The 16,327-nt window shown below is 46.6% G+C and overlaps 1 protein-coding gene across 1 annotated transcript in view; it reads right to left on the reverse strand.

Moving 5' to 3' along the window:
- Nucleotides 1-416: 416 nt before the first annotated feature.
- LOC132452958 (cadherin-12-like) overlaps nt 417-16,327 on the reverse strand; it is a 48,898-nt gene continuing 32,987 nt past the window's right edge. The window contains exons 4-7 of the mRNA XM_060045792.1: nt 12,237-12,358; nt 8,153-8,273; nt 6,006-6,257; nt 417-1,318 (exon numbers count right to left, since the gene is read on the reverse strand). Of these exons, the coding sequence (XP_059901775.1) occupies nt 768-1,318; nt 6,006-6,257; nt 8,153-8,273; nt 12,237-12,358 (1,046 nt within the window). The 3' untranslated portion in view covers nt 417-767. The remainder of the gene's footprint in view (nt 1,319-6,005; nt 6,258-8,152; nt 8,274-12,236; nt 12,359-16,327) is intronic.

Below are 16,327 nucleotides of genomic sequence, written 5' to 3' on the forward strand. Positions count from 1 at the left end.
ACTCTATTCACACGGCCCGACTACCACAATCGTCCATTTTGATGTGGGCCCCGATTAATTACAAAATCCTCAAGTGTCTGCAAAACCAATCGTGATAATAAAAAAAAAGAAAAGACAGTTTGATGATGTCGAGATAAATAGATAAATACACAAAAACATTGGAATCAAACTGGCCGATCCGGCAATAAATAATCAGAACAATAAATAACATTCAGAAAATCTTTGGCCAATGACAGGCCGTTTCCCATCGCCCTGCTACCCCTGCGACGAGATAGCATTCGTCTCGCTCGTGACCAATCAGAGACTCAGAATCAGCTTCCGTTAAATGGGTTCTGAGAAACTCTATCGGGTATGTGGTGTGGAATAGTAAATAAGAGAACAATTATATCGAGGCACTTTGAGAGGATGTCATAGGAAAATGGTCGCATTTCCTGCGCTTTTCGTTTTTATTTTTTTGTTCCCCCGGTGGTGAAAATTGGAAGCGTTACGCAACCGTCAGACATCCAAAGTAATCGAATGGCTGAATCAATCGGTGAACGCGTAGCTGTTTTCATGTTCCTTTTTTGTTTTGTTCAACAATGTCCGGATTGAGCATATAATAGAAAAAAAACGAGATGACGACTTAAATAGAAAAGGTTAACCCCTTAAATAGAAATAAGGAGACGGGAACCGAGAGCAAAACAAAAAGAAATGCTTGACGAACCAAAACAAACGAAAACCTTTCGATTCTCCTATCGGTCCACAGTCTCTGATCGGCCGGTCGCCGATCAATGAGAGTCCTCCGCCGTGGCAGTGTCCGACTGAGACCGAGACTCCGACGACTTCTCCCCGAAAATGCCGGCCAGCGTTTTAAAGCGGGGCCCCCAGTCGTCCAGGTAGTCGTAGTCCTCCTCCAGCCCCCCGGGGGCCGCCGGAGAGCCGATGGAGCTCAGCGACTCGGCCACCGAGCCGTCGCCCTCGTACGCGTAGGTGACCAGCGAGTCGTAGGGCGGCGCCGCGTTGTCCACGTCGTGGTCCTCCAGCCGCCGGTGGATGAAGTCGCGGATGTCGGCGCTGTCCTGGGACACGGGGGCGGGCCCCGGACGCGGCCCCGGGCCCCGGCCGCGGGGCTCCAGGGGCTTGATGTCGCGGCGGCGGAACAGGTTGTCCTTGACGACCTTGGGGTTGCGCAGCGTCCCCATGTCGAAGGCGTGCGTGTCCTCCTCGCCGCCGCCCTCGTCATCGTAGTGGATCACGTTGTCCCGGATGTCCTCCTTGGATGACATGAGCGTCTCCTTCTCCTTCTGCCGGCGCAACCCCACGTACAGGACCACGATGACTGAGAGGGGGGGACGGGGACGACACACCAGTTAGCATGGTAGCATAGCTTGGCCTGGGCGATATGGCTGAAAGATGTATCACGATATAACTTGATCATATTGATCGATATCGATAACTATTGATAATTGTAATGACCTAAAAAGACTAGGAACTACCATGCTGGATTTAAACACTTCTGTTTAACACTCAATATGACATTCCACTGTTCTTTGCTGATAAATACTCTAATGTCGATACAACAATGAAAAACACTCAAATATTTTAAATAAGTATGGAACCGTGTTCGTGTAACAAACCCAGCTGCTAGATTCGGTGCTCCAGTCTCTTATCGATATATATTGAACATGTTTTATAATGATATTGATCAAAAGTCTATCACGAGACGATCATTTATTGTTTCATTGCCCAGGCCTAGGCATAGCGCTTTTCTCAAATGTCAGCATGATACATGTTAGTGTGATGGCAATCAGTGTGACACATGTTAGTGGAGGGTATTTTAGCATGTCAAATGCTAGCATGAAACCTGTTAGTGTGACACATGTTAGCCAAGGGCACTTCATATTTGCAATGTTAGAATGGTATGTTAGCATACTGCATTGTAACATGATACAATTAAACATCTGAAAATGACGCTGTGGCGGGACGTGTGACGTCTGGCCTGCAGGGGGAGTATGGGCAGGTTGGGAGCACACCGGATTGGCTGGGGGGGTTGGACCTGAGTGCAAGCAGGTGTCAGCACTCAGGCCAATCAGGGAGTGTTTGTATAAATGGGCCTGCTTTGTGGTTAGTAGGAGAACCCGGGAGCAGAGAGAGAGAGAGAGGCAGGGGCGATCGCCACCAGAGATCGCCTGGAACGCATCCTGTGACCGCTTGGAGCGGAGTTATGATTTACGTCCAGGGAATGGTGTTTTGTTGGACTGAGCGATCGAAATAAAAGGACTTCTGTTGGGAAAAGCAAACCTGGTGTCCAAGCGCTCTGTGAACCTGCTACAGACGCATGTTAGAATGATACAGGGGAGCAAACTAGCTTGAAACATGCAAGACATATGACACAAAACACATCCAACAACCTCCTCACACACCCCCTGCGGGCACAGAGATCACAAAAGTAACATTAAAGCACCTTAAATACAACCTGAAGTTTGACATTCTTTCTTTCCAAGACAAACTGGTTGTTTAAGGCAGGACTGGGTGTCGGGCGGATCGAGGAGAGTAGCGCATCGATCACCTGAGATTTGATTAGCGATAGTGTAGGTACTCGGAGTACACCACCGTATTATTAATCATGCCACAGTCAAAACACAAAACCCTTAGAGATCCCATTTTACACCACCAGGTGTGAGTGTGATTAGCCGTTACACGCCGTTTTGAAAATCTGCCTCTTCTGACATCACAAGTGGGGTTGGACACGATCAGCAACGTTTGCTACAGTCAGTCCACTGGGTAGGCTGGTAGACTGTTCTATCAAGCACACATGAAGGTGGACACACGCCCGCTTGTGTTGACACTAAACCACAGGAAGAGGCAGATTTTCCAAACGGCTTGTGATGGCTAATCATACTCACAGCTGGTGGTATAATATGGGGCCTTTAAGCTAAACCAATTTCTGTTACGTTTGACTGTCTCGAGTTCAAGTGGCTTTGCCCTAAAAAGTGGGAATTAGCAGCAGACGTGCATTGCCTCACACACACTAAGGGAACGCACAGAGCCCTCTGGAAATGGTGTTCGTAGATTTGGATATTGTACGCTAGCTTTGCGGCCAATTCGCGGAGTCAACTGGGAAAATGATAATTTCACTGTCGCGCTCCATGACTCCACATTAGTCTGCCTCTCTCTCTCTCTCTCTCTCTCTCCCACTCTCCCACACACTCTCTCTGTCTTACTGTCTGTTCCCCTTAAGTTATATCAGTGTTACAGCTAAAATATACAATGTGTTTTATATAAAGGCATCTGGGATAGAAGGAAATAGGCTGCATAATGTAGATATTACTCAGTTGGAATGAGTCAATAAATACACTTAAATGAGGCACACGCACAGTACGCACACATATACAAATAAAATGGTTTAAGTAGGTCTCCTCTCCCCCTCTTTCTCTCTCTCTCTCTCTCTATCTCTTCCTCTCTACTAGTATTCGTTGACATCTTTCTTCCCACCCAACTGACACTTCTGGTAGTAGTGTGCTAGCTCCCCCTAGTGGTATTTATGGGTACTGACACATAACAGAGCTTCTCTATCTCATGTGTAACCTCACTTAAAACCGGTTATTTCGCCGGTCGGTAAAAGAATAAATAAACACATAAATAAAACACAGTTCAAGATGCTGTTGGGGTTCCCTCATGAGAGGCGTATAGACGTACAGGGTTTCCCGAACGAATGGGGCATTGAATCTATGTAATTGCGTGTTGGTTTCCTCCACAAAAACATTGCCATGCATTTTATTTTTCCCATTTGCATTCACTATGTTGTATGATTCTTGGAAACAGATGTTATTCCTAAGTGTTACATTTTTCAGAGTTTGCATTTGCGGAATCAAATCCGACAATAACCACCACTATACTAAACAGTCTGTAAACCACAACTACTGCTAATCTAGCACAGGTGGTCAGAGTTCCTCAATGGCCACAGGTTATTCCAAAGTACTCACAAAGGTCAGCGCTGCAAAGGTCACCCATTGACCTACGCGGTAAAACAAGCGCCATTTTTTAACAACCTCTCGACCCCCCCCCCCCCCCCCCCACACACTCACATAATTTACAAAACGAAACCATAAAGCCATATTTACTTCCTCCCGCTATGCAGATGAGTTATAGGGGAAGGTTTTTAACGACTCTGACCTTGAGAGGGAAAAGTTAAAGCCTTAAGTTCTTCGGGGTTGCGGCGGGGGGGGGTGAGGGTGTCGAAGGACCCGGGAACAGGGTTTATAGAGCTAATCAGTGAGGGGTGAGAGAGTGAGTCCCTCCCTCTAATCGAGCCCTCCCCGATCGCCCTCCCGGGCTCGTAGGGTACAGTCATAAACCGCCACACCTGCAGAGGGACATGCTCCAGCCGATACTGGAGACATTTTTGTATGAGGCTTGGGAAATAGATTTTAATGTTTGGTTTAAGTATGAGGAAGGTACTATGACGATGGAATGGATTAAAAAATGCCATAGAACCTTATCCCTGTGTCTTTAGAACTGAGTCTTTTTGGTCATGTCTCACAATCTCCTCAAGTATGATTACATTTCATGATGGCTTTGTAGACTAATTCAGTTTCTTGTCGTAGGTCATGAGGGGACTGTCCACCACGCCGACCCCCACCTTGATCATTTAATCAGATGACTCCCCCTTTGGTTGGACCAACTTGAGGACATAAAAGATCAGACTGTTCCAAAGTTCACCAGAATATGCTAATAGTTTTAAATGGAGCCAGGAAATGGAATATAAGACCGAATCAGGCATGCAGTGGTTGAATAGTTCTTTACGTAACTTTTTATGTAACCTTAGAAAACATGTTTCACTAAACCCACAGACAACTTATGTATCAGAGTTCTTCTGACTATTTTGATTGAATTCTTGAAATGAAAAAAACATTCTCAATCTAAGAAATAATATTTATATATATCTATAAGTCCACGAAAAAATCTTTGAATAAGACCATTACATCGCCCCTTGCCAGTCCATAGAAAAGCTCTTGACGAGATACTGCTGAAAGCCAGCTGGATTTGCTCATCATAATATATACTCTTTCCATCCAAAGTTGTTTGGGTATACTTAGTAAACATATTACTTCTAAATATTTCTACTTTGAATTCATGAATCAAGCTATCTATTTGACGTTGGTTCCCAGGTGCTTTCTTAAACTCAAGGTAACTTAATATATAACGTACAGTATATTTACATTCACTCATCCCCTCCGGCTCTTGATATATATATATATTTTTTTTATATTCTTATTCCTTGCTGTGTTCCTGCTACGTCCATCACTGCACTAACAGGCAAAAGTATGAACAGAAATGATTAAGGGAATCAAGGTGAACCGGAGCAGATGAGACAGCAGATGGGGTGGCGTGTGAGGACCAGTGTTGCCAAAAAAATCACAATAAGTCATTATCGGTTCTCTGAAAAGTCGCTAGAACTCGCTAGTTTGCGTAATGACGTAAATTGTGACATAACCACGCTTCATTTGCATACGTCGTCCCGTCGGTTCTCTGAAAAGTCGGCAGAACTTGCTGGTTTGCGTGATGACGTCATTCGTGACGTAACCACGCCTCAAGGGTTAAGAAAGGGCGACGAAGGAGGAACTTGTCGGAAACATAAAAGCAGCAAGGGATTGGGAAAGGGAGGGAACTGGAGATGAGGGAGAGAGATAGGGAGAGCTGTGTGAAGCGCAGAGACTAGGGATAACACGGAAAAAAAAGACGTCGCCAGACACACGAAAAAGTCACCAGATTTGCCGTCAGTCGCAGAATTTCGACGCACAGGTTCATAGCGCGTACTATATAGGCTCAGTCCTGAACACAGCAACCCGGGTTAGATGGGCCGTGGTCATTTACTGCATGTCCTCCCCTCTATCTCCCATACCTTCCTCTCTATCTTTCTCTATAATAAAGCATAGAAAATGCGAAAAATAATAAAATAAAACCCCCCAAAAAATTTTTTTTTCGCTAAATCTAACGACAAAGCCGCCAAATTGGCGTCTCACCTAGCAGGATGACGATGCACAGGAGGATGGCGATGAGGGCGCCCGTGCTCAGGCCCACCGGCAGGAAGATGGCCTCCGCGCTGCACGTCAGCAACGACCCGTCCGACTCGCACCCGCACACGCGGATGGTCAGCGTGCCCGTGCTGGTCTTGGACGGGTAGCCGTTGTCCTCGATCACCACGGGCAGGAAGTAGATCTCCTGGGCGCGCCGCCGGAAGCCGCTCCTCTTGGTCACGATTCCCGCCGTGTTGTCTGAGGAGGAAAGGGAACGGAATGGGCGAATCACAAATAAGGGAAGAGTTGATTTATTTTGGATCATTAATGAGCAGTGTGTAAAAGTGTGCATGAATGGAAGAACGTTGTAAAGCGCTGTGAGTGGCCACCGATCAGTAAAGTGCAATATAAAAGCAGTCCCTTTAACATTTACCATTGAAACTAAATAAACGCAAGCTATTAAACAAGGTCAGCCTCTGAAAATAAACGTGGCGACTTCTGTCGAGTCCGCCCAAAAGAACGCTAGTTTAAAGAAGAAGCCTGCCTAATGGGCCGAGCGCTTTCAGCGGCAGAAGGAACTTACAGTCTTCCACGGAATCCATCGTGTTCTGACGAAATAAAATAAGAAAATAGGATTCTGCTCTGTCTCTGGCCGTCGCCTGAACCGCCAGCCTGGAGGTGGGCATTCAGCGGGTTCAAGCTGTTTAATGTCTGATAACCCAGTGCGTTTGATATCCAATCCTCCGTGAATGTGGCTCCGCTGAATGTGATCAGAAACGGCAATGCATGAAGGACTATCAAAGACTGCAAATGCTATCAAAGCCTTCGCCATCTCCATACTTGTGAAACCTGAAAGAGCTCCGCCGTGGCAAATCACTCCTGAAAGCAGCCAGCCATACTTTTTTCCAATTCACCTTGTTAACTCTTTGAACAGTTGCCATCGCTTGTGATTTCAATATCTCATCTTTTAGGGGAAGTAACTTTACAGATACGCCAGCGGCAGAGGGCACAGGGAAGGGGGGGTTGGTGGGGAAGCCGGGGGGAGAGGGGGAACTGGGGATGTGGGGGACGGACGGACGGACGACGGGGATGATATTTCTCCCAGCTAGAAACAAACGCAGGAGGGAGAGGAGACGCGGTAAAGGTGTGTTCTTGAGGTGGGCAATTCAAATCAAGGCCGACAACGCGTTTGACGCTGAGCGAAGCTGTCATGGCCGACTTGTCCGGACTCTTGTCTGGACTGTTGCCAAGCCGGCGTGACCCCCCCCCCCCCCACACACCTGTCAGGTAGGGTTTGTTCCGTCGTCAAAACCCCAGCGCCAACTTTTCTTGACAGGAGGTCACGCGTTTTAGCGCGCCTCGCATGTTAGTGTGTGGGCGGGAGGCGGAGTTGTTGTTCTCTCTCTCTCTCTCTCTCTCTCTCTCTCTCTCTCTCTCTCTCTCTCTCTCTCTCTCTCTCTCTCTCTCTCTCTCTCTCTCTCTCTCTCTCTCTCTCTCTCTCTCTCTCTCTCTCTCTCTCTCTCTCTCTCCCCAGTGTTTACGGGGCTCGCCCGCCCCGTCCCTGTGTATCAGATCTAGTGAGGGGGGGGCTAGGCGGGGGGGGGGGGGGGGGGGGGGGCAGGTTGAGGCGCGAGGCAGCCTCGGAGGTCCAGGGGAGTTGGGTCTCGTCAGGGTCTCGGCTCCAAATGCATTCGCTCTCCCCCCCCTCCCCCCTAACCACCCTCACCCACCCCCCCCCCCCCCCAGCTTTAGCCTTCTGCACATGTCCCACTTACTTTGGACTGTTGCTCTGTTTATTTTTATATTTACTGACTTCAAAGAGACCAGACCAGTGCATCTTGGGAAATGTCTTCCTGAAACACCTTCTGTGGATTTCTCTAATTAGCTGAAGTGTAAGCACTTCTCATCTGTGTTTTGGTCTGGAAGTGGATGATGGTGATTTTTATTCATGCACTAATGCACACACACACATGCAGACACACACAAACACACACACATGCACACACAGACACACAGAATAGCTCATTTAAAAACTGTAATGTCGACAACTTCCCCTTTGAAATCACTGCCAAACATCGAAACACTTTACACTTTTTTGCTTGAACTATCTTCAAAGTCTGTTTCAGGGGGAGAGACTTCTGTTCATCACTTACTTCCAAAGTCTCTGATGGTAAAGTTCTTGTTGCTCTTCAAATCATCTTTAGGGGATTTGAAGGAGAACGTCTGGCCAGCGTTGGGGAGGTCTTGATCTTTTGCGCTGAACATTTGGATAACCTGAAATCAAAAAAAAAGAAAAACTTTGTTGCAACCCATTAATTGAACAGCCTTTGGGCATTCTGATCGGTTATACTGAGATCGTATTTCCCAAGTTTTGCATAACACTGAATACTACAATGACATCTAAACGCACGCAGGAAGAGCACTTTGTTGATGCTCAGTATTCCTGCCACAAGGATTTCTAGTCAAATCATAATACCCTTAAGAGCGAGTCCATCAGCTTCAAAACAAACCCGTCGAAGACAAACCTCAAAGATAACATGAATACTTGTGTGAACATTCCCTGCAATTCCCTCAAATAACGAAGACGAAAAACCTGGATAAACCTTCAAAAAGGCTTTAAACCCCTTCCTCAGGGCTGGATATGGGAACGTTGTTTCTGGTCTGCCAGATCATTTTACACACCTGAGGAAGGTGAGTGGGAACAACTGGGCCTTGTGCTGTTAACTGTAGGTTTCTAATGGGGTGCTGTCTAGGCTCTCTAATTCAGGACCATTAGGATAGCACTGCTACGGGCAGGAAGGCTCCATCATTCGCCATTATCGTCGTTTAGATTAAGAAAATGGAGGTGCGATCTCGGGCGTTTAAATGGCGTCGGTGTTTGGTTATAATGGGGGGTGATGTAGTGTAATTTGGACCAAGGGAAATTCGATAGGACTCCAATCTTGAAAAGGTATTCACAAAACAAACTAACAACCAAATCAAATCGATCATTTGGAAAAAGATCATCATTGGACCAAACCAAAAGAGAAAAGTATTACAGTAAATGACCAAGTAGGTGATTTAAAAATACAACACTATGGCTATGCTCCAAACGCTAATGAGCACAAACATGTAAAAAACTTTACAAACAGTTTCTTGGGAACACCAAATAGCAACTCAAATAAACTCAATGCACAACTAACCTTCCAAAATACAAATAATTATGTATATGTACATAACACATCTACCGCGGAAAATGCCTAACAGGCTATTCCCATTCCAGTTTTAGCTCCTCGGTCACAGCCCGCTAGCGGTGAGCGCAGTGCGGCGCTCCACTTCTGAAAGCCACTGAAGCTAACATGCTAGGGTCAGGTCCCCGCGCCTGAATAATGAAACGATAGAGAGAGGGAGCGGGCGTAGCGGCACACGGTGTGCCCGTTCTCCACGCCACACCACCACTGTTTTATTTAAACAGCGCCGTTTGAGGCCAGGCACCGCCACACACCTTTCCCCTCCCCCGTTACCCCCGTCGTACACAAAGAACAGTCCGTTGGTCTGTGTCTTCCTGCGCTCACTTCCTGGATATGGATCAGGCCGGTCTGGAGGGAGGAGGGCGAGCAGACACAGCTTGGGCGCGAGCTTCTGTTCAAATAATAAACGAGCGAAGGGGGCGAGCGAGTATGGTTGTGAGAAGTGTGAGAGAGGGAGCAGGTGAGCACCAAGGGAGACACTCAGGCCTAGCTATTACAAGGAGGGGAGGGTGTGTGAGTGTGTGTGTATGTGTCGGGGGGGGGGGGGGGGGGGGGTGATGGTGGTGTGTGGGGGAATGATGATGGTGGGGAGGGGGTAGTGTAGTGTTTTTCGTCCGCAAGCTGTGCACAACACCTGGCGATGTCATGCTGTTTGAGGAACAATCTAGCAAGGGATGGCAAGAGAGAGAGAGAGAGAGAGAGAGAGAGAGAGAGAGAATTCTTTGTGGAGAGTCAATTATATAAGAAAGGTAAGGAGGAGGATGGGGAGAAGAAAGAGTAGAAGAGAGTGGAGGATGGAAGGAGAGGAGAGGAAATGGACAGAACAGAATATAAGCATGCCAATGCTGCGGTCACTCTTCAGTTCACTAATCCCAGGACTCCAATAAATAACGTGAGCTTCACAGCATAATTGCCAAAGTCATATTTTAAAGTTCATCTTGTGTTTAGCGTAAAAGATGCCCAAGCCAAATAGCTGACTGAGGCAGATAGTGAGTATGAAATGTAAAAAGTACTCTGATTGGCTTAGGATAAAGCCAATGAGGCAGAGTGAATCAGCAGAATCAGGAGAGTAGAGTTAGGTACGATATCACAATTTGGCCAAAGTCGGACTCATAGCAATTATGCTTCGAGGCTAACGATAAATAATTTCGGGCTATTTTCCATCATCAGCGGCGCCTGTTTTAGAGGCGTGGAGACGAACCCCCCCAGTAATAAGAAGACCACATAACGGACCCGGCCACGATCAGTCCAGGGGCCCTCAGCAGCCGAGAAGAACCCTTAACAGGCAGCTGAGAAGGGGCAGAAGGGTGCTCGAGGCGGTCTGATTGACTGCCGAGAGAGGTCCTCACCCTGCCCTCCACTGCAACACTCACCGCATACAGATGCCAACTAATGCCCTGATTTACACGCAAAAGGTGGTTCGCAGAAACACACACAGGGCAGGGAAGAATCCACCCCCCGCCATTTCCTTTTAATATCTTTCTATCTGTCATCCGGAATGGGTTCGGCGCAGCAATAAGTATCATGGGGGTGGTATGGTATGCTATCCTAACCGCACAAAAGTACTATAAGGTGCAAGGGCTTATGGGTGATTCTTCCATCGAATCCTGCCCCTGCTGTAGGCGTAGAAAAGATAAATCAGGTCTTGGTTGAAATATGGCATCGCGCCTCGTTCGAAACATCTTCGGGCACGGACAACAAGTCCGCAGCCAGAACGGTGTCAGAGAAGATGGTGTCTCGAACAGAGAGCTGTCAGGGTCAGACCACACAGCCTCGGACGTAAAGCTGTCACAACATGGCATCAGACCGACCGACATCCGACAAACCACAATTAGACACAACGGCCTCAGAAAACACGCCTTTAGACAACTTGGTATCCAAGACAACGGCCTCAGACAACACGCCGAAAGACAACATGGTATCCAAGACAATGGCCTCAGACAACACGCCGAAAGACAACATGGTATCCAAGACAACGGCCTCAGACAACACGCCGAAAGACAACATGGTATCCAAGACAACGGCCTCAGACAACACGCCGAAAGACAACATGGTATCCAAGACAGCGGTCTCAGACAACACGCTGTAAGACGACACAGCATGCCAAGGACGGACGCCGTCAAAAAGAGACGCAGTCAAACAATTTTGCGACAAAACTGGGTCCAGCATCAACCTTCCGGTGTTCCGTGCACAGATGAACACTCAACTATGCAAACATGAAAAGTTACTCTTTGTGTGATCATCTTCTGTGACACCATTTCGTCAGAGGGCAAGGCTGTCCGAGTCTGAGCCGTCATGACGAGACTCTGATGCCATATGGCCTGAAGTAGGAGATGTGACGCTGAGGCTGGGTGATGTATTAATATATTCGGCGTACGGACGGGGTGTTTTGGAAAGAAACGAGGGGACCCCCTGCCGGCAGGCTCCATCTTGGCTGTGATGTGACAGATGTGAGCCGAACACGGAAAGCTAGCTTACTGAGTCACCCGCGGAGGGGTGCTTAGAAAAGGCCATGCCCCCCTTCTCCCATCTGTCTGGGTTCCCCGGAGTTCAAATCCCTGTTCTCTGCGTGTGTGCCCGCCTCACATGAAATTGCTGCACCGGTTTGCTGTCAATGTACAAGCTTTTCAATAGCGAAAATAACAAAGGTGAATCCTGGCCATAGGAGTACAAAAGTGTAGAAAATAAGAGTAGAGAAAAGGCAATAAATAAAGGTAACGGTACAATTAATAACAATGATGAGGTACAATACAATGTGATAATGCAAACATTAACTGCTGCAAATAAGTCTCTCCCCTTAATTTGTTCACGTTACAATTTTGGAACAGGGTTTTCAAATCCACCCCGAAGCTTTAACTGTTGGAGATTCACTCCCTCGTGTGACATTAAAATAACACTGCAATTACTCCGGTGCCTCGAACAATGATGATCATTTGAGTGTATGGAACCATGAAACACTGAAGGGAGGTCTCTTCAGAGGTGTTGGAGCGTGTGAGCATCAGCCTACCTGTCCTATTTTGGCGTTTTCACACACAAACGTCTCGTACGGGACAGCCAGCTCAGGCGGGAACTCGTTGATGTCCAGCACGTGCACGGTGACGGCCACACGACTGGTCAGGACCGGACTGTCTGGAGAAGGGAGAAGGAAAATACACACACACACACACACACACACACACACACACACACACACACACACACACACACACACACACACACACACACACACACACCGTCAATCATAGTTCCGCCAGAACAGTGCACTTGGTGAGGAACCCTCATTGTGAATTTGTGAGGAATCATTTGACACCAAGCATCACTAATGCTCACAGCCGGAGGTCCACGCTGTTAAATGGAGAGTGAAAGCTCTCTCCTCCGCACAGCACTGCCATCTGGTGGCCACGTTTGTCATGCTCCATCTCAGGAAGATGAAACGTGATACGAACGCAACACAATTGTGCTGTTTGCAGCCAAAAAGTTCGGGTTTCGAGCCTCAATGTCGGCAGTCTACCGCAGTGCATTGAGTTATGTTTTAGGGGGGTTAATTTTTTATACAAATCATCACTAGGTTTTTGGAACGCATATCTTGTATGTTTTTTATTGCATTATTGTATTTATTGTGTTCTGAACATGTTTTATGTATAAATATGTATCAATGTTGTTTTAATGTCATGGACTCCAGCTCCTAAAGCGTTCCAAATCAAATAAACACCGTAGGTCGCCTTGGGTAAAAGCCTCTACTAAATGACTGAAGAGTACATCGTGGTAGCCTACTTCCATTTAATAGCAAGGTTAGGAGAGTTTCCTGAACAATTGTAAAGTTCTCCTCTACAAGGTGAACGAGTTTAGCCTGCCACTTCCACCTCCATCCCACGCCAGCAAAAACAAGCCTCGGACTCGTAACGGTTTGTATAAAGGACTTTAAAGGCCGCTGTTTTGTCATCATTTTGGAACAACGGAGGGAAAGTAAAAAAAAAAATCCAACTGCCAGCCCAACACCCCAAACCGAGCTCCACCCCCTCTAAGCCTGTGCTTGGCTCAGGTGTTCACGCACACATGTACTTTCACCTGTACTTAGGGATGTGGGCGTTTTTGTTCCATTCTTTGTGTTTCCTTTGCAGTTTTTATTTATATATTCCACGTGGTACTGTACAATGAACACAGTTATTCCGAGCTTCATTCAACTGCTGAACTGTTATCTTGCCCTTTATAGTTTCCGTCGATTATATATCATTTTATTGACATTAGCAGTGGTAGCTGTTAAAGTAAAAATTTTGAGACTTCCCAATTCATCTATTTACACACAATTCTGCTGATGAATACCGTGTCATGAATACATGCAAATACTTGTTTATATTTGTACTCTTTATGATTAATTCATGCTTTCTACAACTGAATTAGCATTTTAGCATTGCTAGTTAATACTCAATGGAGCCCTCGGATATGCTGCATTTGATTAGACTACACACCCTCTGGTTGCCGTGACACCCCTATGTTGTCAGCCCCCCCTCCCCAACCCCCCACCCCATCTTAGTCTCCCTAAACCTTCTAAATGCTGCTCTGTACAGGGAAGCCTAACGGGGGGTCTCGTGTCTTTACTTTTCCGAAGCAAGTGTTCCATATTAATCAGGTCTCCCCCGGGGGGGGGGGGGGGGGGGGGAGAAACTGGCAGGAGGTAGGGTTTTATTCTCCGTATTGAAGCACAACAGGGGAATGCTGTGTGTGTGTGTGTGTGTGTGTGTGTGTGTGTGTGTGTGTGTGTGTGTGTGTGTGTGTGTGTGTGTGTGTGTGTGTGTGTGTGTGTGTGTGTGTGTGTGTGTGTGTGTGTGTGTGTGTGTGTGTGCAGAGGATGAACTACGGTTCACTTTATGGATTTGAGGAGGGAATAGGATTTCATCTGCAGTATGGGGGGTGCTTGTAATGGGATGTTTGTGTGTGTGTGTGTGTGTGTGTGTGTGTGTGTATTTGTGTGCGTGCATCCATGCTTGTGTGTTTGCCCATGGCTGTGTCTTTGAATGTTTATATATATATATATATATATATGTGTATATATATATATATATATATATACTGTATATGTTTCTGTCTTTCTAAAAGCAGAACCTGTGTTTGCACCTGTGTGTGTGTGTGTGTGAGAGTGAATATAATTTGTGTTTGGAGGTGTGTGCGTTTCCATACATTCAATGTGTCTGGGTGTGCCTTAATGTGTGTGAGCTATAGCAGAACGTATGTGTGGGTATTTGTGGGTGTGTGACAAAGCAGACGGTGTATGTATGTGTGTGCATGCGTGCATGTGCGTGCATGTGTGTGTGTGTGTGTGTGAGTGTGTATGTATGTGTATGTGTGTGCCTATATATATGTGTTTGTTCATATGTGAGTGCATGTGTATGTATGTCCGTGGTGTGTGAAAAAACTGCAGGTGTATTGATGCACATGTGTATTGGTGCTCATGTGTGCGTGCATGTGTGTGTGTGAATGTATGTGTGCGACAGACAGCCGAAGGTGTGTGTGTGTGTGTGTGTGTGTGTGTGTGTGTGTGTGTGTGTGTGTGTGTGTGTGTGTGTGTGTGTGTGTGTGTGTGTGTGTGTGTGTGTGTGTGTGTGTGTGTGTGTGTGTGTGTGTGTGTGTGAATGTATATGTGCATCAGACAGCAAAAGGTTTTTGAGTGTGCATGAGGGGGGATGCATGTGTGTATGTGAGTCAGCCAAAGGTGTATGAGTGTGTGTGTGGGTGCGCACGTGGGGGTATGTAGGTGGAGGCAGCGGGGGCTACAGTGAGCTCCCTCCAGGCTTGGAGGTGGGCCATGGATCAGTCACTAACCTGTCTCTGACCTTGGTGCAGAAAAGCAATCTTGGCACCAAGGTAAAGTGACGCTGGCTTTGGGATTTGCTGTTGTGAACTAAGTAAACCATCAACAGTGAGGCTCACTTGGCAGGAGAAGAAATATATATCATCTTTTATTTATTTTTCATAAAGGCTTGTGGATTTACAGGGGTTTTCAAAGATGAAGACATATGAAAAATCTGAATAGTATTTTCAGCCAATGCTTTTTATTCTTCTCGACGATATTTCACTGCTGGAACTGAACGGCAGAGGATGATTTATTATGTTTCAGAACTTTGATAACTTGCTGCGAAAGGAACAAGATACCTTTCCAGCCACTAGATGGAGCAGCAGTACAATGATTATGTTTTGTTTTAATCGTATGCTCGCGTCAGCGTTTCAACACACTTATCCCGCTCTATTGGTTTCATTGAAACGTTATTGGGTATTACCAAAGTATGGTTGAGAAATCATCTTTAAAATTGCCTGTCTCGGAAAAGCTTTTATACTAGATATCATTTGTTAATTAAAACCCATTTTTTACTGGAAACCGTTTTATGGGAGTAACCAATCAAGCAGAAATCTATAAACGCTTGAAAAATAGAACAAGAAGGATATTCCTTGGGAATGCATCTCATTATCGTGGCAAATTTAAATGCGGGAAAAAATAAAGTCACTCTGTAAGGCCCGTACACACAAACACACATCTATACACACACGCAAGCACACAGGCACAAAGACTCAAACCATCCACTTATTTTCTACTTATTCCTTTTAAGCTGTCCTGATTTTTTATTCTCAACTCTGTATTTACCTGCAGACTACAGAGGAACAAATCGCAAATCCACATCTCATACTCCTCTACCCTATGCCGCTCTCTCTCTCTCTCTCTCTCTCTCTCTCTCTCTCTCTCTCTCTCTCTCTCTCTCTCTCTGTCTCTGTCTCTGTCTCTGTCTCTCTCTGTCTCTCTCTGTCTCTCTCTGTCTCTCTCTGTCTCTCTCTCTCTCTCTCTCTCTCTCTCTCTCTCTCTCTCTCTCTTTCTCCATCTCTCTCTCTTCTCTCTCTCGCTCAGGCAACGGTGGGATTTTGCTGCATGACTGCGGTGGCTGCCGATAACCAGACCCAATGAGGAGGAGGAGGAGCAGGAAGGAGGAAGAAAAAAAGGAGGAGAAGGAGGAGGTGGAGCTGGAGGGTGGAGAGTAGAAGAAGGAGGAGGAGGGTGAGGAGGATGAGGTGGAGGGGGTGAAGGATGAGAAGAAGGAGGAGGAGGAGAAG

The sequence above is a fragment of the Gadus macrocephalus genome, chromosome 23 (genome assembly GCF_031168955.1).
Source record: "Gadus macrocephalus chromosome 23, ASM3116895v1".
Taxonomy (NCBI): Eukaryota; Metazoa; Chordata; class Actinopteri; order Gadiformes; family Gadidae; genus Gadus; species Gadus macrocephalus.